The sequence below is a fragment of the Diabrotica virgifera genome, chromosome 8 (assembly GCF_917563875.1).
Source record: "Diabrotica virgifera virgifera chromosome 8, PGI_DIABVI_V3a".
Taxonomy (NCBI): domain Eukaryota; kingdom Metazoa; phylum Arthropoda; class Insecta; order Coleoptera; family Chrysomelidae; genus Diabrotica; species Diabrotica virgifera.
Window position 1 is genome coordinate 132834075 of NC_065450.1, and position 24331 is coordinate 132858405.

Below are 24331 nucleotides of genomic sequence, written 5' to 3' on the forward strand. Positions count from 1 at the left end.
AACCTTTTTCTCGGACAACTGCTGTGGACAAAATAAAAATAAAATTATTGCCACCTTATATTTATATGCAGTAACTCACTACAATATTAAAGTTATTACACATAAGTTTCTGATTAAGGGTCATAGACAATGTGCACAGTCTAAATGAAAAAGAGATTAAAAGGAATCTCAAATCTGGCCCCATATATTCGCCCCATCAGTACGACGTGTCTATAATTAAAACTGCAAAAAAATCAAGTCCTCCATTAACAGTTCACGAGCTTACTTTCGAGTCATTTATGGATCTAAAAAAGCTTCAAGGAGAATGGGGATACAACTACAATATTAATACTCAAGGAAATACCGTAGTGTGGAAGGATATTAAAGTCCTGTTGGTTAAAATTGGAAATCCATTTAGCCTGTTTTATAAAACGTCGTATAAACAAGATACTTTTCTTGAAATGAACGTACGAAATAAAAGAAAGAAAATGCCTCTTTTGATGGATATAATTCCAATACGCGCATATGAGATAAAAATAGAATTAGGTGAAAATAAGAAAAAAGATCTCCAAGAGTTAATTTCCAAGAATCTGATTCTAAATTATTATGAAGAATTTTACAAACTTATGCTTAAATCAATTTTTTTACTGTTGCCAATTTTTTGTACACACAGCTTTCGTGGATGCCCAATGTTTATTTAGTCTACAGAAATAAATAATTTTTGTTTGTCTAACCTTTTCGTCTTTTATTTTATGCACCTATGATAAAACCTTTATTAAGTAGTGTAGGTATCTTTTTTTCATACCAAAAACCTAACATTAATTTTAGTGCATTGATGTAGTAGTAAACTGACACATTATATTTTATAACAATAGATAATTTTAAATTAAAATAATAAACAGCAGTATTTCGAAACCGTCCTTATGTTGTAGCTTTACTTTAAATCATAAATTGACACATTTGTCAATAACACTTTCATTATAAAAAAATTTTTAGTACTAAAGTGACACAAGTTTCTTTTTTACTAAAAATATCAAAATTTCATTTATAACAAAAGTATTACATTACACGAAAATTGCACTGATTACATTGAAAACTATATTAAGGTTCCTTTCAGTGAGATATATTGTCTCAGAAGTATTATAGGTTCGGCACTAACACCGATACAAGAGAGATAACCCAAATTATAGAAACGTTTTTTGCGTTTTCTGCAAAATCGTATTTTTGGAGTTGTGCCACTTTATTATTTGGGGTGCGATATATTGTAAATTCCAAATCATGATTTCCAAAATTGTAAATTATGATTCGGGAGTGCTCCTAGTAGCATGTAACGTGTCTTGGTTTGTTTATTTCTACTGCATCTTATTGTAAATTTAGTATTGGTCGACCTTCACCCATCTGTTTACCGCATGAAATATTTGTTTTTATTAAATTTCATACCTAGACAAATACGACTTGCATGGGTTGCCTATCAAAATATGGTCATAGCTATTATTAAGGGGGGCGTAGGGATTAAAACAGTGGCGTGCTGGCCATATAAACGAATCGGTGCAATCACCGAGAGGCCGCGCCCTCTTGAGGCCGGTCAAAAGTTTTTTCACAAAAAATTTTAGATGCAACAATTTTTTTTTAATTTCTAATTGAATGATATTAAAACATTTCAAAAATATTTTATTTCCATACATGGTGTTCGAGCCATTTGAAAAATATTGCATTAATTCCAATTCTCTGTTTTATACACACCCTGTATTTCAAAAACGGTTAAAATATTAAGACGTTCAATTGAGTCATGAATAGGCATTAATCGGCGGATAATATAAACACAAACTTTTACACAAAATACGACTCAGCAATTGTATATATTTTGTTCAGATATGTGTTTCTGGGAAAAGTTCGTTAAGTATTCTTGGATGTTTTCGGTTTTGCTGAGTGGACAGAACCAAACGGTGTATAACGGTTATCTTGAAATAGGCGAGGATAGATCCATTAAAAATATATATATATATATATATATATATATATATATATATATATATATATATATGTATAATATAGATTTTATGATATTTTCTATAAATGGAAAAACAACTTAAATAAATCTGCTATCCAGACGTTGCAATACTAATGTCTCAAAGTGAAGATGATTTACAACGTATTTCTCTCGCTTGTCGTTTCCCCATTACTTAGGATCGTGATTTCCACCAATATTCCTAACAATTTTATTCCATTGCTCTCTATATTTAGCTGCTCTAAGAGCTTCGCAGAATGACTTTCCAGCTGAATTCTTAATTTGATCGATCCATCTAGTTGGTGAGCGTCCTCTTGATCTTCTCCCCGGAACGTTTCCAGAAACAATTAATATCTCCACACTATCGTCACCTACGCGAACCACGTGACCGAAGAATTGCAGAATTCGTTGCAGATATATTGTGGAGAGCCTTTTTTTAATTTCGAGTTGGTTTAGAATGGAAACGTTTATCCTATGAGCTGTCCAAGGTATGCGCAGCATTCTTCTCCAGCAACACATCTCAAAGGCATTCGCTCTCAAAAGCACCACACTTGGACTCAAAGAGTCCAAGTATCTGCCCCGTATTGAAATATTGAGAATACAAAGGCATTCACCAGTCTCATCTTGATATTTTGAGAAATAAATCTGTCTTTCCTTTAGTTAGGCGATTCATCGCATTTTTTGCCATACCAATATGTCTACGAACTCCTACTTCACAGTTACCATCGTCAGTTATAAATACTGGACCCGAGATAGACAAAGATGTTTACTATCTGGTATTTCTGTAACATATTAATCAGTTGAATAGTGTCGAATCTGTGGAACATCATTATTTTTGTCTTAGCTTTATTGATTTTCACATCACACCAACTTTATTGCTTTCGTACTCAATTCTTCGCAGGATCAAACATTTCTAACAACGTATGCTGCACCAATTTAACATAATTGCCAGAATATTTAACATGTTAATTTCCCCCAAAAAGACAAAATTCATGGTTACAACAGCAAATCCAATAAGATGTAAATTGGAGCTGCAGGGCTAATAGAAAAAGTGATGGAGTTTTAATATCTAGGCATCACATCATCTAGCTACGGATGGCTCGAAACAGAAGTGGAAGATCAAGTGAATAAAAATATTGGAAAAGAAATGAAAGGCAGAATTTACGAAATAGTCATCAGACCAATGCAGAAACACGACCCGACACGGAGAGGACAAAAAAAATTGCTCGAAACAGCGGAAATGAAAACCCTTCGAAAAATCGATGGTAAGACTCTATGGGACACAGAGCTAGAAGTACAGATGTACAATGGAGATTCAAGGTGGACAATATTAATAACTGAATAAGAAACAGATGAATAGAATGGAATGACCTCATACGCCAAATGACAACAAATAGAGAAGTAAGGATAGTGAGAGACAGTTCCCCAATAGGAAAACGATCAGTGGGAAGACCATGAAAACGATGGAACGACAACTTACTAGAGGCACATTTAAAAAACAGACAGTCATATTTATACAAATATAAGAAGAAAAGAAGAAGAAGAAGTATTTGTGTTTTATAAATAAGAAACAAAAATTCTGATAATAGAAGGTAAAATAAGGATGGGAGGCCGCTTTTCTATAAAATCACCGGTCCGCTTGAAAAGTTCCAGCACGCCACTGGATTAAAATCAATATTTCAACACATGTTTGTGATTTTTATTGAAAGTATGGTAGAATAATTATTTTACGAAGGAATTGTATTAAACAATACAAAGGAATGAAAGAGGAGAGACCTTAATTGGTTTTCAAAATGTCGAAACCCAAAAGACTCCATCTTTAAACAAATAAATGTTTAAAAATAATAAATATTTGGATTTCTTAGTTCGGAAACAGATTCTCTCTTATACCTATTCCCATCCTTCTAAAAATTGCAAGGAAAAGGGTGATGAATGTAGAGACATGGGGAGTCTACATAGTTGCACTCCACAACATATCAATTCACCGAGGTAAAGATCAACAAATATGCTTCCTAGTACTCGATACGTGTACGTTAATTGGTTTTCTCCTTCAGAATAATCTAGTCCAAATGAATAGCTTTTTGTATAAGAAACCATATAGAAGATGAACCTGGCCAAGCCCGGATAATAAAACAAAAAACGAAATTGACTTGATAATTATTACAAACAAAAAAGAAATCATCCCAAGATGTAAAGGTCCTAAATGCATTCAACACTGCTAGTGACCATTGAATGGTAAGAGCAGAAGTTAAAATAAGCACAAAACAAGAGAGACGCAAATTAGTAAATACGAAACCAATGCCAATATGGACCCAACCTAGAGATATTAAAGAATATCAAAACGACAACGAAAGCCATTGGAGAAAGCATGAGAAAACACTGTCCAAGAAATACGAACGAAGAAAAACTTAGTACTGACACCAGGAATTTAAGGAAACAAAGAAATCTTATTACAGATAGAAATGATTCAAATGGAGAAGAAAAAAGTAAAATAAACAGAGAAGTCAAGAAAGCAATAAGAAAAGACTTAAGATAGTCTTCTTCTTTAAGTTCCATCTTCTATCGAAGGTTGGAAATCATCATGGCAATGCGGACCCTGTTGACTGCCGCTCTAAATATCTCTTCACTACTGCATTCGAACCATTCCCGTAAGTTCTTAAGCCGGGATGTTCTTCGTCTTCCCACATTTCGCTTTCCTCGATAAGGATAAGATACTACTACTAGATAAGACTGAAGATAGTATAATACACTAAAAATCGAACAAACCATAGAAAATAATAAAGGCCTAAAAAGTCTGCGAAGAAAACTAAATAATGGAAAAAGTCAGATCATTAAATTAAAAAACAAAAAGGGCGAAATAACAACAAATAGAGAGGAGCTTTTAACAGTAGTAGAAGACTTCTATGGAGAACTTTATAAAAGCAGACGGATGAACCAAACACAGCTAAAAGATGCAATAATCAAAATAATATTAAATTAAGGCTCTGAACTCAAGCCAAAAATAACTCTCAGTGAAATTAGACAAGCGATGAATAAAATGAAATCCAATAAATCACCAGGAGACGAGGAAATAGTGATCGAGGCAGTTAAGAATGGCGGTGAACCTCTAATGAGAAAAATAAAAGATCTCTTTAATCTATGTTTAACAGAGAAATCCATACCATCTGAATGGAATCTAGCCAAAACAATTCTTCTGTACAAAAAAGGAGAAAAAACTGATCTGGAAAATTACCGACCAATCAGTCTGTTAAACCATCTTTATAAACTTTTCACGAGAGTAATCACCACAAGATTAGACAAGAAATTAGACATATATCAAAGTAGAGAACAAGCTGGATTGAGAGCAAACTTCGGAACCAACGGTCACCTCCTAACAATAAAACAACTACATGAAGAGAAGTATCCATATTTCTCAAATGTAGTCTCGAGGTAACCATTAATAATACAACTCATCGAAATCTTAATAGAATATAACAAGCCCTTAGTTTTAACATTCGTAGATTTCCACAAAGCATTCGATTCAGTAGAACTCGACAGTGTTTTAGAAGCACTAAACGAGAGCCGCATTGATAGCCAATATTTGAGGCTAATATGTAATAAAAATGCGACAAGCTCGATATAACTACAGGCTAACAGCAACCAAATAAAAATCCAAAGAGGAATCCGACAAGGTGATACGTTGTCACCTAAACTTTTCATATCGGCTCTAGAAAAAGTGATCAAACCCCTCGAATGGGGTGACAAATGAATAAATGTGGACGGAGAGATGTTACACCACCTATACTACGCAGACGATATAGTGATTGCGGACGATTTGGGACAAATAAAGAGAATGTTGGAAGAACTTAGTACAGCCTGTCATAAAATAGGCTTAAAAATAAATATAACAAAAACAAAATATATGACGAACTTAGTACCGCCTTGAAATACAAAATGAACAAATAGAACTGGTAGACAAATTCTGGGTAACGAAATTAAGATAGGTAAGGAGAATCAAACAACCGAAGTTTCCAGAAGAATCATACAAGGATGGGCAGCATGCGGAGCTCTTAGGAACGTTTTTAAGAGTGACATTCCAGCTAATATGAAGAAAAAAGTTTTCGACCAATGCGTGCTACCGGTGATGACCTATAGTGCAGAAACATTATCGCTCACAAAGAAAAACGCACAAAAACTAAGAGTAGCGCAGAGAACAATGGAGCGATCAATGATAGAGCGGATTAGAAACGAAGATCTACGAGCTAAGACCAAAGTCATAGACGTCATTGAAAGAAGCTGTAATTTAAAATGGAAATGGGCTGGACACGTTGCCAGAATGAAGGACGGAAGATGGACTCGCAAACTAGTTGAATGATGACCAAGAGCCGATAAACGTAGCAGAGGAAGACCACCAACATGATGGCAAGACGAAAGACAACAAAAAACTGGATGCAGAAAGCACAAGATAGAACACTTTGGAGACAAACAGGGGAGGCCTATGTCCAGCAGTAGATCGAGAGAGGTTGATGATGAAGAATCTTAAATAACACGAAATAATTAAATTTTAATAACAAACGCGATAATATAGTGTTGAATATCCCATTGTAACTCAAAAAGCCCTTGACAGATTTTTTAAAAAATTTTATATACTCATTTTCTTTTTCATATATTTGTCTAAAAAAAATTAAATATTTTCTTTAGACATTTTGTGAGGTACCGCTGTTGGGATATTTTTTGTTTTATGCTCATTTTTTGTTTCACAACAACAACAATAAATAAGTATGTTGGTTTTCACGCTTTTTTGCAAAAAATTTCGTTGTTTTTACTCTGAGTGAGACTAGAAAGTCAACAACAATTAAAACTAAAAAACTAGACCTCGTTGCCTCGATAAACTCATAAATAATTATAATAGTCTTTATGAATGTTTTGTTTCACATGATCCAATAATGAGTTCTGATGTCCATCGCAAAATCTATTTTTTTGAGGTGTCCTTAAAAATTTGCCAGCATTTATTTTTCAACATTTTCCCTTGAATTTTTTTTTAATATTCTATGAATTGTCTGCATACGCTTATTTAGTTAAAAAATAAAATAATTCTTCCATACTTTCAAAAAACAATCACAAAAATATGCTTGAAATGTTGATTTCAAAGCCGACACCTAGTCTAGTAAAATAAAATTACACTACATGTAAATCAAAATGTAAATTCGTACAGGTTGAAACAAATTTTATATCAAAGTTTAGGTGGGTACAAAAGATATTTTCAAGAAAGTATCCAAATCATACAAGGGGATCATTTTTTAAATAATTAAAAAGGGGTAATTTTTGCAAAAAACCTAATTTTTTAACTGCTGAGGTCATTCAATTACTAAAGAAGGTGTATAGGATTGTTTTCTGCAAAGTTTAAGGGTAAATTTTTCACATAAGACTTACAAAATTAAATTTGACCCCCTATTTATTTAAATAATTATACATAAAACTTTAAAAACAAATTTGCAAAAAATTATTTTTAGCGTTTTAAATAAGCACTGTAAAATATCTTATTTTACAGAAGAAGTTGCGCTATGTTATCAGTATTAATCAAAAAAAAATTGGTCCAAAAATATTTAATATTTTTTGAGATATTGAAATTGTTTTTTAAATGTTACTCTATTTTCAATTGCAAAAACGCGGTTATTGCCAAAGAAGTATTCACCTGTATTAAATCTTATTATTTTTATTTTGTTGTATATTTTCGATAAATGTATTAATAGATTCAAATTTCAATTAAACTTCCCCCTAAAATGGCATTTGAAAATTATTCAAATTTGTTTATAATTTGTTTTTTAATAACGTCGCGGGGATTAAATATTTTGAAATACCGTTTCGATAATTCGATTTCTGGGAATTTTTCACTAATTAACAAATTTTTTTGTCTTTTTCCTCTTTTTTTTTTCTTGGAGTTATATTACTACGGGCCCTTTAAGGGTTAAGTTTCATTAAGAATGTGGAATCTCTAAGTTGTAGATTCTCGACCTAAAAATATTAAGATTGGTCTAAAATCACTTAAATAAAATGTGGCTACTTACTGAGTTACAGGGTGTTTTATTTAAAAATTTAAAAATTATTTTTACCAAGTACTTTCAAACTATTTGACATATCCTTATCATACTTGGCAGAAAGCGTGGGTACTATACAGTCTACTAAATTGTGATAAACAAAAGTTTCTAGCTACTACCAGAGGCCACGACAGGGGATAGTTAAAGGTTGAGCCTTCCCAAATTCTACGCCACTGAGGGAATTACTATTTAACGAATTTTTTCGATTCTCTAATACTTTCTATGTAAATAATATACTCTTTACTGGTAACGATTAAGTCATTAGTTTTCGAGATATTGGACGTTAAATATGAAACGGCATAGTTATTTTGATTCATCCATTCATTCATTTTAAACTTCCAATATCTCTCAAACTAATGACTTTATCGATACCAATAAAGTTATTTACATACAAAGTATTGGAGAATCGAAAAATTTCGCTAAAATAGTAATTCACTCAGTGGCGTAGAATTTGGGAAGGGTCAATCATTCACTATCCCCTGTTGTACGCGTCTGGCACTAGCTAGAAACGTTTATTAATCACAATTTAGTAGAGTATAGCTACACTTTCTGCCAAGTATGATAAGGATACGACAAATAGTTTTAAAGTACTTGGTAGAAATAATTTTTAAATTTTTAAATAAAACACCCTGTAACTCAGTAAGTACAGTCGGAAAAATGAAAGAATACCCATGAACGAACATATAAAACACCCTGTATTTTCCTGTCACTGTGTCACAAAGAAAATTGTCCAGTGCAAGTACATGTAACAATAATTATTACATGTACTTGCGCTGGCCAATTTTTTGTGTTACACCTTGACAGGAAAATACAGCGTGTTTTATATGTTCGTTCATGGGTATTCTTTCATTTTTCCTACTGTAGCCACATTTTATTTAAAAGATTTTAGTTAAAGCTTAATATTTTTAGGTCTAGAATCTACAACTCAGAGATTCGACATTCTTAATAAAATTTAACCCTAAAAGGGCCCGTAGTAATATAACTCCAAGAAAAAAAAGAAGAAGAAAAAACGACAAAAAATTTTGTTAATTACTAAAAAATTACCAGGAACCAAATTATCGAAACGGCATTTCAAAATACTTAATCCCCGCGACGTTGTTAAAAAACAAATTATAAACAAATTTGAATAATTTTCAAATGCCGTTTTAGGGGGGAGTTTAATTGAAATTCGAATTTATCAATACATTTATCGAAAATATACATAAAAATAAAAATAATGAGATCTCAAGCAGGTGAATATTTCTTTGGCAACAACCGCGCTTTTGCAATTGAAAATATAGTAACATTTAATAAACAAATTCAATATCTCAAAAAATATTAAATATTTTTTGACTAATTTTTTTTTTGCTTAATACTGGTAATATAGCGCAACTTAGTCTGTAAAAAAAGATATTTTATAGTGCTTATTTAAAACGCTAAAAATATTTTTTTGCAAATTTGTTTTTAAAGTTTTATATACAATTATTTAAATAAATAGGTGGTCAAATTTAATTTAGTAAGTCTTATGTGAAAGATTTTCTCTTCAACTTGGCAGAAAAAAATCCCATAGACCTTCACTAATAAGTGGATTACCTCAGCAGTTAAAAAAGTATTTTTTTTTGCAAAAATGACCTCTTTTTAATTATTTAAACAATGATCCCCTTGTATGATTTCTATCCTTTCTTGAAAATATCTTTTGTACCCACCTAAACTTTAATATAAAATTTGTTTTAACCTGTAGGAATTTACATTTTGACTTTTTTTATTTTATTAGGCTAACCCCCCTTAAGGATAACTTTAACAAGATTATGATAGGCAACCCATGCAAGTCGTATTTGTAGATGTATGAAATTTAATAAAAAAAATGTTTCATCCGGTAATAACCAGATGTGAAGGTTGACCTAGATACGGATCCCGCACTATTAGTCCGATATTTTAAAATCACTACATATTTTTTAGGACAAACAGTTTGGAAAAGTGGCTTTGTTCTTTCCTCACAACAATCCTCCAGCTGAAGTGGTATCTGGAATTAAGCATTATAAACAATATACTCTAAAACGAGCTTACTTAGGAGAGACCTTTTTCTGGGGTTTGTTGCCACAACCAGGCGATCAACTTTTATTTAACTTAACACCGCCAGTTACGCTAAAAAGGTAAATAAAACATTTTTAATAAACGCCACATAGTACAGCTGGTTCCCAAAAAACTGATACGACTCTTATTAAGATTTGATTATTTTGAGCAGTGTATTTGATTGGTCTGACATTATATTATATTTATTATGACAGACTGTCAAAGTCAGTTAAAATAAACAAACTAACAACTCCTTACAATATGTTAATTAATAAATTGTAATAATTATTAAGGTCTAAATTTTTATATTTTGAATTTCTGCATTTTATAAAGAGTATAATATTATATAAACGATACTTTTTACATAAAATAGGGTTGTTGTTATCATTTTTATTATTATTAAGGAATAAAACAAAGGATTTAACTCAACAATATGTATATTAAAGCAAGAATTGTATCCAAATTAAAAGATAACTGGACACTACCAGAGGCAGCAAAACATTTTAACTTAAGCAGTACCACAATTTTTCTATTAATAAAAAATGGAGGGAACAAGACACTCTCGAAAGAAAGCGAAGGTCTGGAAGACCAAAACTATACTGAATTTACATAGGTATGTAAAAATAAAATTAATATTTTGTAATACCTATCTCCATCAGCAGTGATAACAGCTTGTAGTCTTCGGTCCATCTGCGTGAAAGGAACTATGAGATTGTCTTCTTCAGAGAGCTCTTCCCAAACCTTGCTTTTTTTCGAGAGTTTCTTGTTCTCTCCATCTTTTATTATTAAAAACGGTTGTTCTGCTTACGTTAAAATGGTTCGCTACGGCAGATAGTGACCAACCATCTTCTAATTTCGTTACAATTCTTGATTTTAGTTCTTTGCCAGCATGTGGAGCCATTTTTTGAGGTTGAACAGAATAAGTTATGTGACAAATTTTAAGATTTGGCAGTGACAGTGACAGTATGTAAATAACATAGAAAAAAGTGTTGTGTGATTTGGTAGAATGCGATCTTACCCTTCAAAAAATATGTCACGTATTTCAGCACCTGGAAAATAGGGCTTTTCATTCACAGTCATTTGTTTGGAGCTTCTGTCATGTGTCACGTAATATTAATATATCTACGACATACGTTATTGCTATATACAATAATACAAACCAAAGACGTATGACGTAGATATCTTAATATTATGTGACACATGACAGAAGCTCGAAACAAATGACAATCGATGAAAAGCCCTATTGGAAGGATACTACAAATCTGGCCTCCACATAAGTGGTCTGTAGCTTCGACATGATAGGTGTGAAATTTTAAACGTTCTTGCTGTTGATTGGATAGGAAGGTTAGCGTTATCTAGCCTCCACGCTAGGTACAGCATAGCCTCCATACGGTACTTCCAATATTTAATATTATTTTATTCAAGTGCACAATAAAGGTAAAACACAAACAACTTTTGTTTCTTAATTATTTATTTATACAATAATGTGACATTTTACATAGAAATATGAGTATTTAATTTCGATTAAATATATGTTTACTTGTTGAATTTATCGGCTGCACACAAGCTGATCGGCCATTAGACCCAACAACAAAACGCGAAATAAAATGTGTATTTTAAAACTGTTGGATAAACAGTACCTACAATCAGAAAAACTTATCTTTAAAAAGGTACTCGATTATGAAATAACAAAAATATCAAAAAACACGACTGAATATCAGCTTTTTATGGTGACACAAACTAAACACAAACACCAAACACATCACATAACCGACCATATAAAATAAGTGAACGAACGACAACGAACGAACGAACACGAACACAGAACACAGATTACAGATTCACACATAGCACAGGATTTGTCAAAAGTCATGTTCCACCAATCACAATGCCGACATCAGCGCCTCTGACTAAACGGAAGGAAAATAAATACGAATACATGTTTTTTATTAGAGTTAGCGGGGCATGGTAAATAATAAGTATTTATCCTTCAAAATACACTGCTAAATTTTCACTAGTAATACCACTAGAGGTCAAATTATTTCCGGAAATTTTCTAAAAATATTCATGATCAAAAAAAAATTTCCGGATATTAATTTGACTTCGCGTGGTATTCGGTAAGAAAATTCCACACCAAATTTGCATTTGAAAATCCAAAGCTGCATGAACAGATTAATAGCGCGCCATAGCTTTGTCAGCAATTATTTAGGCTTTCAAATTCGTAATTTCTATTCATTGTAGTTGCATGGGAATACAATTTCAAGATAGAAAATAGTATATTCTTCAATTTTACATAAGTTTTGAGTAACTACAAGTGATAGAAAATGAATCAAAACTAAATTATGTAAACAAATAAAAACCAGTCTGTCAAAAATGTTCTGTTATTGTAAACGTCAAAAAATTTCCACTATAATTCGCCGTTGGGTACCCCACGAGCAAAAAATTTCCGATAAAATACCTCCGTTGCCATGGTGATCTGTCAAAATAACGTATTTTGATTGGTTCAAAATTACAGGTGTGGAATTTTCCACAAAATACGCTTTAAGAGTCGTATCAGTTTTTTTTTGGAACCAGCTGTACCTTTAAAATAATAGTGCAGTCACTGAAGGTTTTCACCTCCGATTTCGTTGAACCTCCATCGATTTTCGTGAAAATTGGTGAGTAGTTAGCGGATATCTCAAGAAACAAAAGCGACATGGTGCCAACTTGCGCTTTTACCGTGGAAATTTATCCGAGGTCCAGCACCTATAGAACCTGAGATTGGAATAATTTCATATAAGTGGAGTCTATTTACAATAGGGTGGTGCGAAAAAAGTCAAGTTGATGATTCAGTGTCGCTATAGTGCGGAAAAGTTGCGATTGGTAATTACAAGAAAAACAAGATAAAAATTATTCAAATCGGACTTTATCTTCCGATCCCACAACGGACCTGAAGATTATGAAAAAAATGAAATTTTACCTTTTTTTCAAAAGTTTTTATTTATCTCCCGTGTACGTTTTATTGATCGCTATAGATAAATGTATTTACAGTTTGAATGGTTAAGTAATAAAATAAAATAGTTTTACACATTTAACGAATATCTTCCGATCCCGCAAGGTCAATCAAAATCATTAAAAATTGAAATTTTTGATGATTTTGATATATTAAAAAACATTTAGTTATTTCATTTTTCTGTTACACTGTGAAGCTCTTTGCTTATTTAGATATTGTATGACAACATTTAAACAACCCAGAACCCAAAACTAGGGGGTGGTTGTGTTCACACCCACCCTTCTCTCCAATCAACCAGTGAGTGTTTGTTTTTTACAATATTTACATTATGTACATTCCTTTTTGATCTATTTGTGTCCAGCTCTTAAACGACAACTTTGTATTGTGATTTCTTCGTAAAATCCGGCATGGACCTTGAAAGTGTTGTCCTGATGAATCCATCTCTTGATTGGAGCCCACATACATTCGCATTAGACGATGTTTCCGTGACCAACTTTAGGCACCGCTCGTCAGCTTGCGTGTGGCATGGATAGTTTTGTACATTCCAGTCTGGCATGTCGCCTGATGTAATGCAGAAACTTATATATTATCTTCATTTGAGACTCTTCACAAAACTGGTGGAGAAGATAGTTTTGTAATATTCTGTAATATTCCAGTCCATTATTTCAGTGAAGTCCTGTGCTTGAAAGTTTAAATTAGGAGGGATGAAATTTCTAATACTTTTGCCCTTGGTATAGTCAGTCCGACTTTTAACACTCTCCTTAGACCTAGCTGTTTAATGTGTTTCCTTTTTCCCTACTACTTGAAATTTTGAAGAACAGGACTAAACTAAAATAATACACTGGAATGTTGCAAAACTATCTTCTCCATCACTTCCTCGAATAGTTTCAAATGAAGATATAACTTCTTGCATTACATCGGGCGACATACCAGACTGGAATGTACAAAACTATCCCTGCCACACGCAAGTTGACGAGTGATGCCTAAAGTTGGTCGCGGAAGCATCGTCTAAGACTAATGTAAGTGGACCCCAATCAAGAAATGGATTCATCAGGACAACACTTAAATCAACGTACATGCTGTCAGATTTTACCAAGAAATCACAATACAAAGTTGGCGTTTAAGAGCTGGACACAGACAGATGAAAAAGAAATGTACATATTGTAAATAATGTAAAAATACACACACTCATTGGTTAGTTGGAGAGAAGGGTGGGTGTGGAGCTAGAAGTGCAATCACCCCCTCGTTTTGAGTTCTGGGTTGTTGCAAGCAAGCAAGCAATTTGATTTAACCCGACCTGTGGGATTTGTTCACCCTCTCGAAGGAGTACATTCGGGTGTAACAAGTCATTGGGGCGAGGTGTTTTGACCCGAGTTATACAGGGATCACCCCACCTCGCTCCAATGCCCCAGGCCATCCCTTTCCCCCCCATAGCACGCTGATGCGCGATGGAGGCACAACTATCGTAGCCAAATGCTCTTCACAATGGAACCCTGGGTAATAAGATTCCACTGTGGTATCCTAATCGAATGCAAAAAACTAGGCCCAGCGTGATGCGCTCTATGCCTTTATCTTCTTAATAACTTATCCGCGGTACTAAAAATTGCTTGCTTGGGCCCCGAGTCATCGTGCCGAGCCCCACTGAGCCCTGTTGGGCCCTGCTGGGCCCCGCCCGATGACTCGATGCTCTAATTTTTTTGTGTTTTTGGTTTTTTTAATTTTTTTGGGGGCTTTCGCCATTTTTTTATTTTATATGAATTTTTTTGGGGGCTTAAGGCCCTTCTAATTTTCTAATATTTGCTTACCTTGGAGGTGGTCGTGGTACTTGGACTTCGTGGGTAACGCTATCTTCGGCACTTGTTTCGAGCTACGAACACACTACTATCACTTATCACTTTTAGTTTATCCTATAATTTGTTGTTTCGGGCGTCTGTGCTTCCATCGGTGGAACTCGTCGTATCTTAGCGTCTCTCGCAGTATGTAATTTGGGTGATGTTCTAATTCTGCGAATTTGACCCTTGCCTTGTCTGTCATGGTTTCTGTGACTCTCACCTGTTGGAGTTCTCTGAACAGGAATCTTTCAGCTACATATCTTGGGACTCTGACGGCCTCCCTCAAGCTGTTGTTATGGACTGCTTGGATCTTCTTCTTGTGTGTATTACATACGTGTCCCCATGCGAGAGACGCATAAGTTAATACCGGTAGGATTATACTATTTATCAATCTTAACCTTGTTTTGAGTGTTAGTTTACTTTTTCTGCCTGTGAGTCCTCTTAGATTAGCTCTTGCTATGTTGGCCTTCTGGACTGTGGCTTCTACGTGTTTTTGGAAGGTTAATCCTTTATCCATAATGACTCCTAGGTATTTGGCTTCGTTTTTCCACTCGATGGGCCTGTTCTGCACCCTCAATTGTTCCTCTGGCTGCTGTCTCCCTTTCTTGTATAGAACCGCTTGTGTTTTCTCTGAATTTATTGTTATCTTCCATTTGATACACCATGCTTCAATTTCTTCTAGTGCAGTTTGTAGGTTGGTCACTGCTATATCTGCGTTTCTATGCTTGGCCGCTATTGCTGTATCGTCGGCGTAGAGGCTCATGAGGGTACCTGGTGTTCTAGGTACATCTGCGGTGTATATCGTGTACAGCAGGGGTGACAAGACCGCTCCCTGTGGTACTCCAGCCTCCGGGATTCCGAGTTCGGACAGGACTTGTCCTATCCGAATCCTGAACCTCCGGCCGCCCAAGTACGACGAGATTAGCCTCGTCATCGCTCCGCTGTACCCGTAATCCCGCATTTTGAATAGGAGCCCCTTGTGCCAGACTCTGTCGAATGCCTTGCTTACATCCAGGAACGCTGCTCCAGTGTACTGCTTATCATTGAAACCGACTGCTATGTACTCGGTTAGCCTGAGGACTTGTAGTTCGCTGGAGTGCTCTGCTCTAAATCCGAATTGAGCCTCTGGGATGATATTTAGTCGGGTTGTTTCCGCTTGCAGTCTGCTGAGGATGACTCTTTCCACTATCTTGCTGATCGCTGGAAGTAAGCTGATTGGCCTGTAGTTCTGTGGGAATGTGTGATTCTTGCCAGGTTTTGGAATCATGATGACACGGGCCTCTTTCCATCTGTTTGGGAATGTCTTGAATCTTAATATTGCGTTTATAATATTTTTGAAATACACTATAGCTTTTCTGGGCAAATATTTTAGGGCTCTGTTGGTTATTTCGTCGAGGCCAGGCGCTTTTCTCGGTGAACTATTTTTGATATGTTCATTGATTTCTTCCGGTGATGTTGGGGGGATGAAGTCCTCTGGGTCTTCTGGTCCTTCTTCTTGTTCTTCGACTTCTTCCAGGAAGTCGTCGTCTTCATCTTGGTGGAAGTTCAGTCTGCATTCATCTTCGAGTGTAGTCCTCATTGCCTCTGCTTTATCTTCTATGGTGTATACCATGCCGTATCTTCCATGTAGTGGGGGGATGGGCTTCCTGTCGCTTCTCAACATTTTCTGGAGCTTCCAGACATTTCTCATGTTTGAGTCTTGTTCTTCCATCTCTTGTACAAAGTTGTCCCATTTTTCGCTACGGTGGAGTTTTAGGGCCGTTTGGACCTCCCTATTTAAAATATTTGCCCAGGATTTATCTACTCTGTTTCTTGTTCTTTTTGCTGTTTTCTTTGCTCTATTTTTTTCCCTTATCAACTCTTGTGTTTCTTGTGGTATGTCTTTGAACCTTCCCATGAATATCTCGACATCTTCCTCTGTTGTGCTGTTTCTAATTGCCTCTTGGATGATATTTTCGAACTCTAGGACTTTTTCTTCTATTTCTTCTGGATTGTTTATTACTGGCACTATGTTTATTCCTTCACTTACTAACCTTTTGTAGTTAGTCCACTTTATTTTCTTTTTTGTTCTTTTTGGCGGGTTTGTCTCTTCCCATGTTCCGATTTCTAATAGGATGGGGTGGTGGTCAGTTGATCCTTCGTCCAGCGTGATTAATTCTGATTGCAGTCCTAGGTTTTTGGCTACAACTAAGTCGATGTGTGTCGGAAGTGCGTTTCCTGGGTAGTGGGTAGGTTCTTCTGGGCCCATTGCCATTGTGTCTTCGTTGTTTTCTATGTATCTGTTTAGTAGTCGTCCATTCCTGTTCGTAGCTCTGTCGTTCCAGTTGGGGGATCTTGCATTCAGGTCTCCTATTATGATGGATGGTTCGGCGATGTTTAGGAACGCATCTAGGTCATCGTCCATTAAAGGGTCTTGTGGTCTTACGTAGGCTGATGTGATCCTTATTGCGCCTTGCCTCATGTTAACTTCTATTGTTGTGGCTTCCATGTTGACCAGTGGTGGAGTAGTGTAACTGGTGTGTCTAATACCCTTCTTTACTAGGATGGCCGTTCCTCCTGATCTTCTAGTGAGGTCGTTCCTATATACGTCGTATCCAGGAAACTTTAGGTTGAAGTTGTTGGTCAGTTTTGTTTCCTGAATTGCTACGATGTCCATCTCGTATCTGTTGGCGAGTTCATCTAGTATGTTCTGATTTGTGGTTATGCCGCCCGGGTTCCAGGAGCCTATCCTCAAGTATCCCCTCTCTGCCATTAGTTCTGTGCCTGCCTGGTGCTGAGTATCACCTCTTGGACTACCTTAGTCACGATGTTTGTGACCATCCTGACTAGGTACTCTTCGTCTGGGAGGGTTGGTCGGTTGGACGGTATGTTGTTCTGCGCTGGTTGGTCTCCCTGCGTGGCTTGCGCGTAGGATACCCCGGTTGCCTGCTGTCTTCGGTTTGGTGGTGGTCGCTGTTGTGACCTCTGTGGTGGAGGCCTCCCCCAGGTTGGGCACCTAGGACATCCTCTGTAGTTGGCTGGGTGGCTCCCATTGCAGTTGGCACACGTTGCCTTGACTTCTCTGGCTCTCTGGCACTGCTTTGAGTGGTGTTCTTCGCCGCACTTCACACATCTCGGGTCCTTGTGACACGAGTTCTGGGCGTGATGGTACCCTTGGCAGTTGAAGCACTGCGTCGGTCCTGCTGCCTTGTGTAGGTCCTCTACCACAACTTTCATGTGGCACAGGTTCGTTACCCGCTTTGCTTTTTCCACGTCTTCCTGATCCAGTGTCATGACAAACATGGGTAGTGGCCTCCTTTTCCCTACTCTCGTAGACATGTTACGTGCTGTGTGGCAGGTTATTCCATATTGGTTTGCCATGTCTTCTTGGATTGCCTTCTCGGTGGTATGCGTGGGCAATCCTCGTAACACTAATTTTGGTTTCCTGTCTTCGTCGAGTGGAAAGGCTATCCATTGTAGCCTCTTTTTCTCTTTGGCGGCGTATGCTTCTGCATATTCCTCCACTATCCTTGTCATCTTTCTGTAGTCATCCGGGCTTTTAGCCTGGATGAGCGTCTCTCTGCCACTTCTGGAGATTTTGTTTGTGGTGATGATGCCTTTGCCCTGGGCTATGGTAAGAATAGCCCCTGTCTCGCTGACACTCTGTAACTTAATTACAGGCGGTTTTCTGTATGGTGTTACCTGGTTTTCAGGTAACACGGCTTCTTCGGCGTCTTCTTCGTTTTGGTTTGTTTCCATTGACACTGTATCAGTTTGACTGGAAGCGGCAAGCGCGTCCCTATCTGTGCTCGTGGATGGCACTGGTTCCTCGGGGAGGGGTAGCTGTACCTGGGGAGCTAGTTTCATGGCTTTTTCTTGGTTGGACGTCCATGTGGCGTCTTCCTCGTCGGTTAGTGGAAGGTGTGTCACCAGGGGTGGAAACTCTTCCTTTCTCTTTTTCCTCTGTTGGGTGGACGCCTCCTTCGTCGAGGTGGTAGCCTTCTGGCTGGGTGGTCGAGTCTGCTCGGTGGTCATCTTTTTGGTGGCAGGCTGCTCTACTGGTGGCTTTTTGTCCGTCTTTTCGGGGTTTTTCTTCTCCGATTTCTTTGCGAGTTGTTTCTGGAGTGCTATTAACTCGTCGAATCTGGCATCCATCTTTTCGCTCATTCGTCGAATCTCCGTATTCAGCTCTTTGATCTCTGCCTTCTGTTGTGCGATCACCTCTTCGTATTTTTTGTTGTTTGCATCAACGTTTGCTGCAAATTCTTTCATCAGGGTTCTGAGTCGGTTGATTTCTGCGTTGGCCTTTGTCAGCTCGTCTTCGCTGGCGGCATCCTCTTCAACCCGCTGACGTTTGGTAGTGCCCCCGCCTTCGGCGCCTGGGACGTCTTCGTCCATGTCCTCGACTTCCTGGGTGGCCTCGATGTTCTGGGAATCCTCGACTTCCTGGGTGGCTTCGGTGACGTTCTCGGTGGTCTCGACGTTCTGCGTGGAGTCCTTGCCTTTTGACTTCTTTTTCTTTTTTCTTATTCTACGATTTTGGATCGTAAAACCGTCTTTTCCATCTTCCTGGTCGCTCGAGTGGTCATCGCTGCTCTCTTCAGGGTGCTGTAACAGGAGGGACTCTTTAGAGTCTGCATATCTTGGCGGGGAAAGCGCCTTGGATCTGGGGGGTGACCGAGATCTGACTCGTGTCATCTTTGGTTGGGAGCGGTAACCTAACTTTTAGAAGAAGCCTTTTTTTCAGCCGATTGGCCCGACACCACATCGACTTCAGGGTTGGCTCCCTGCACAACAGCGCGGTAGTTCTCGTACCTAGACAGAACTAGGTACGGGTCCTCTTGATTTTCTCAACTCTCTGACCTTAGGGGCCGGGGCTGCAAGATGTATTCTAAATAACTACACCTTGCAGTGTCGAGGCACAGTGTTTTAAACTGTACCCATTCCTAACGGAGGCACAGAGAGTATCCCGTAGCGGGCTCACGTCGAGCCCGCTATTGCTTATTCTGCTTTCCAACCCTTGTTTGCAATGTCTCAGAAAATTCAATGAAATCAAACTTCCTGAGTTTCACCACATCCAAGAGGTTGGCTTTTGCCTCTGCTTCCACGTCTTCGCGTCTAGCGAGAGCGAGCGCTCTAGTGTTGCTGTGCTTACATTCACAGCCGTACTAAGAAGTACGTTACACCAAAGCACTTCCCTCTCCTCGACTTGTTGCGCTGCTACTGCTGCTCGTCCGCACTCTGCACGTCTTGTCTCTTCGGCGGCTACCGAGAGACATTGTTCTGGGTTGTTTGAATATTGTCGTACAATATATAAACAAGCGAAGAGCTTCACAATGTAACATAAAAATGAGATAACTAAATGTTTTTTAATTTATCAAAATCATCAAAAATTTCAAATTTTTATAGATTTTGATTGACCTTGCGGGATTGGAAGATATCCGTTAAATTCATAAAACTATTTTTTTTTATTACTCAACCATGCAAACTGTAAATAAATTTTACTATAGCTATAAATAAAACGTACACGGGGGATAAATAAATTTTTTTGAAAAAACGGTAAAAATTCATTTTTTCATAATCTTTAGGTCCGTTTGCGGGATCGGAAGATAAAGTCCGATTTGAATAATTTTTGTTTGGTTTTTCTTGTAATTAGCAATCGCAATTTTTCCGCACTATAGCGATACGAAATTATCAACTTGACTTCTTTCGCACCACCCTAATTTACAAGCTTCATAACAAAGTGTTTAGAAAGTTTTACATTAAAATGCATTGTTTTTCCGTTATTGAAGCTTGAATACTTAGATTTGAGTACTCGCCGAAAAAAATATACATTCAATTAGGTAACTACAAATCACTTTTAATTAATATTAAAAGGTTTTTCAAGCAACAAATTTATCCTATACGGATCAAATTAGCTTTAATTTTTATAATAATAACTTTTTTGTAAAAACCTATGGTTTTGGTTATTTATGAAAAACCGTTTTAAAACATGCATTTGTTTCACGAAAAATAAAAAATGTTTGATCTTTAATAACTCAAAAATATTAATTTATTTTATAACAAGTTTTGCGTAGAATTTGTTCTTCTATCGATTTATAGGGATATTTTTAATAAAATAATTTTAACCCCCGAGAAGAAATAGCGTCCACCCCTGGGTCAAAGCGTAAATTGGCACCATGCCATTTTTGTTCCTTGAGGTATCCTCTAACCACTCACCACTTTTCATAAAAATCGATGGAGGTTCACCGAAATCGGAGGTAATAGTAATAGTTGATTTTTACCTTCTTATACTGCACTATAAACCTAAATCACAAACATTTTAAACGCCTAAACTAAATAATAATCGCATAAATATTTCGCATATTTAATACACCCTGCCAACTATTTTTTGAAATAAATTTTTAAATACAGTTGATCCCAAACCATTTTTTCAGTGCTTCATTAATTTCTACGTCATATAAGATTTTAAGAATAAATTAATATAAAATCAAATTTTACTATACAATATCCGAATATACCAATGACATAAAATATTTATAGTTACGTCGCTAAAAAATACTAATCTAGAAATTACAATTGTCATTTTACCATATGATATTGTGAAAATACTGTCACGATCAATTAATTTTGTGTCAAATTATCTTTATTCGCATCATTGATTGGTTATCTGTTTAGAGTATTGTAATCGCCAACCAATTATATATCTATAAGTATAAGTCGTTTTAATATGCAAATACCCGTCAAGGTATACATAATTTTCTAAGTTCAATGTATAATAATCACAGAGGTACGTTTTTGTCACATCCAACTGTTATGCGTTAGAGAGAATTCGATAATCTCTGACGCACTGAAACAGGGGCGTCATTTGATAGGGGCAGAGGGGAGCATTTGCCCCCCCCCTGACCCTGAAAATGACTGAAATTTACAAAAAATACATAAATTGTCATCATTACATCATATGTATTGTATATACAGGGTGTAACAAAAATAAGGTCATAAATTAAATCGCATATTCTTGGACCAAAAATAGTTCGATTGAACCTAACTTACCTTAATACAAATATGCACACAAAAAAAGTTATAGCCCTTTGAAGTTACACGATAAAAATCGATTTTTTCCGATATATCGAAAACTATTAGAGATTTTTTAATGAAAATGGACACGTGGCATTCTTATCGCAGGAACATTTTAAAAATAAATTATAGTTAAATTTTTGCACTCTATAAAAATTTTATGGGGGTTTTGTTCCCTTAAACCCCTCCAAACTTTTTTGTACGTTCCAGTTAAATTATTATTGTGGTACCCTTAGTTAAACAAAATGTTTTTAAAACTTTTTTGCCTCTTAATATTTTTTGATAAACCAGTTTTAATCGAGATGCGACTTCTTTTTTAATAGAGAGTTATCAAGTAACTCTATGAGAATACGGTAACGTTATAAATAACATGTAAAGTATACAGGAAAATAGCGTTACCGTATTCTCCTAGGGTTACTTGATAACTCTCTATTATGTTTACATAAAAATTTTATGGGGGTTCTGTGCCTTTAAACCCCCCAAATGTTTGTGTACGTTCCAATTAAACTATTATTGCGGTACCTTTAGCTAAACAGGATGTTTCTAAAACTTTTTTGCCTCTTAGTATTTTTCCGATGAGGCACCTTTTATCGAGATGTGGCTTCTTTTCTAATATGGTTCAAAATATACCTCAAATTGTAATTTATAAAAAAAATTTCATATTATTACCAGGTCTCTACAATCGTACTTTACCATATACAAATATGTGGTGGATTTGACAAATATTCAAAATATCTCGATAAAAACTAGCTTTTCGAAAAAGTACTAAGAAGCAAAAAAGTTTTAAAAACATTGTGTTTAACTAATGGTACCACAATAATAATTTAATTGGAACGTACAAAAAAGTTTGGGGGGTTTAAGGGAACAAAACCCCATAAAATTTTTATGGGGTGCACAAATTGAATTATAATTTATATTTAAAATGTTCCTGCCATAAGAATGCCACGTCTCCATTTTCATTAAAAAATCTGTAATAGTTTTCGATATATTGGAAAAAATCGATTTTTATCTTGTAACTTCAAAGGGCTGTAACTTTTTTTGTTTGCTCATTTGGACTAAGGTAAGTTAGGTTCAATCGAACTATTTTTGGTCCCAGAATATGTGATTTAATTTATGACCTGTATTTTTGTTACACCCTGTATAATGCTGGCCCCCAATCAAAATTTCAAATGACGCTCCTGCACTGAAAAAAGTGTTTTGGATGATCTGTAAATCTTAATGGCTGGTTTTGGATGATCTGTAAATCTTAAAGGCTTGTACATTTGTACGTTTTTGTTCCATATAATATTTTACTTACGTAATATTCAAAATTGGATTTACTTAACTCTCTTACTACCTACTACTCTAGACTGGTCAAATGGTCAATGGCTACAGTAAAAAATAAGTAAAATCACCCCTGATAATTTTGCAGTTTTAAGATGTTATTGAAAATGCTCCAGGAAGTGACTTTATTTTTCCAGTTTCCCATATACTGAGAGAATTTATTTCTTTATTTGTTGGCAACTGTGAAAAGTATGACGTCATCAACATTATTCCTTAAAGACAAGGTATGTCATGTGATCATTTAAAAGTTATGCCAAATCTTAAAAACTTAGGGAGGATTGTGTAGACGAAGATGCTAGAAAAATAGGAGGTGCAGCAAATTGGCAACAGTTCGAAATAGAAAACTGAAAACTGACTGGCGAAATAGTCTTAGGAAGATTGAGACTACTATGGGACTGTAGCACCATTGATGATGAACATCATCCAATATGTTCATAGCTTGTTCCTGACATCATGTGTATTTATAATGTGCATAATACACTCTATATTATACAGGGTGTTTCAAAAAAAGGTAACCCCGTCTCTAGGGTAGGTAAAAAACTGAAAAATAATTGGGGTTTGCTTAGTAAAAAATTTTTGTAACGCCATCCGTTTTCAAGATACAGGGTGTTGAAGAAAAAAAAATTTTACGCATTTTTGAAAATTGAAAAATTTTACAATTGGACAAGCGAGACCTGGCGCGTGACCTTGCCGTATTGTGCATTTATCGCTGTGTATTTTCAGGCAAGGTCAGCCGCCAGGTCTCATTTGTCGAATTGTAACAAGGTTTCAAAACTCTAATTATTGTTGATTTATCGTCATAACAATCAATAAACGTCAGATTTCCATGGCACACTTGGAGAAAATAGAGGTATACCTATTAGAACTTTATCATTACTACCGGCATCAATTATTACTTCATAATTTTCAATTCAAAATATTCCGAAAACGGTACACAGTATCGAGTTTTACCAAGAGTACCTTTTTCGTGTAAAATTGAATGATGTTTAAGTTTACTTGACATTTTGATTAA

At 35.9% G+C, this 24331-nt stretch overlaps 1 protein-coding gene across 1 annotated transcript in view; it reads left to right on the top strand.

Moving 5' to 3' along the window:
* LOC126889477 (alpha-1,3-mannosyl-glycoprotein 4-beta-N-acetylglucosaminyltransferase B) overlaps positions 1–24331 on the top strand; it is a 359292-nt gene that overhangs the window by 254544 nt on the left and 80417 nt on the right. The window contains exon 9 of the mRNA XM_050657800.1: positions 10003–10196. Coding sequence (XP_050513757.1) covers positions 10003–10196 — 194 coding nt within the window. The remainder of the gene's footprint in view (positions 1–10002; positions 10197–24331) is intronic.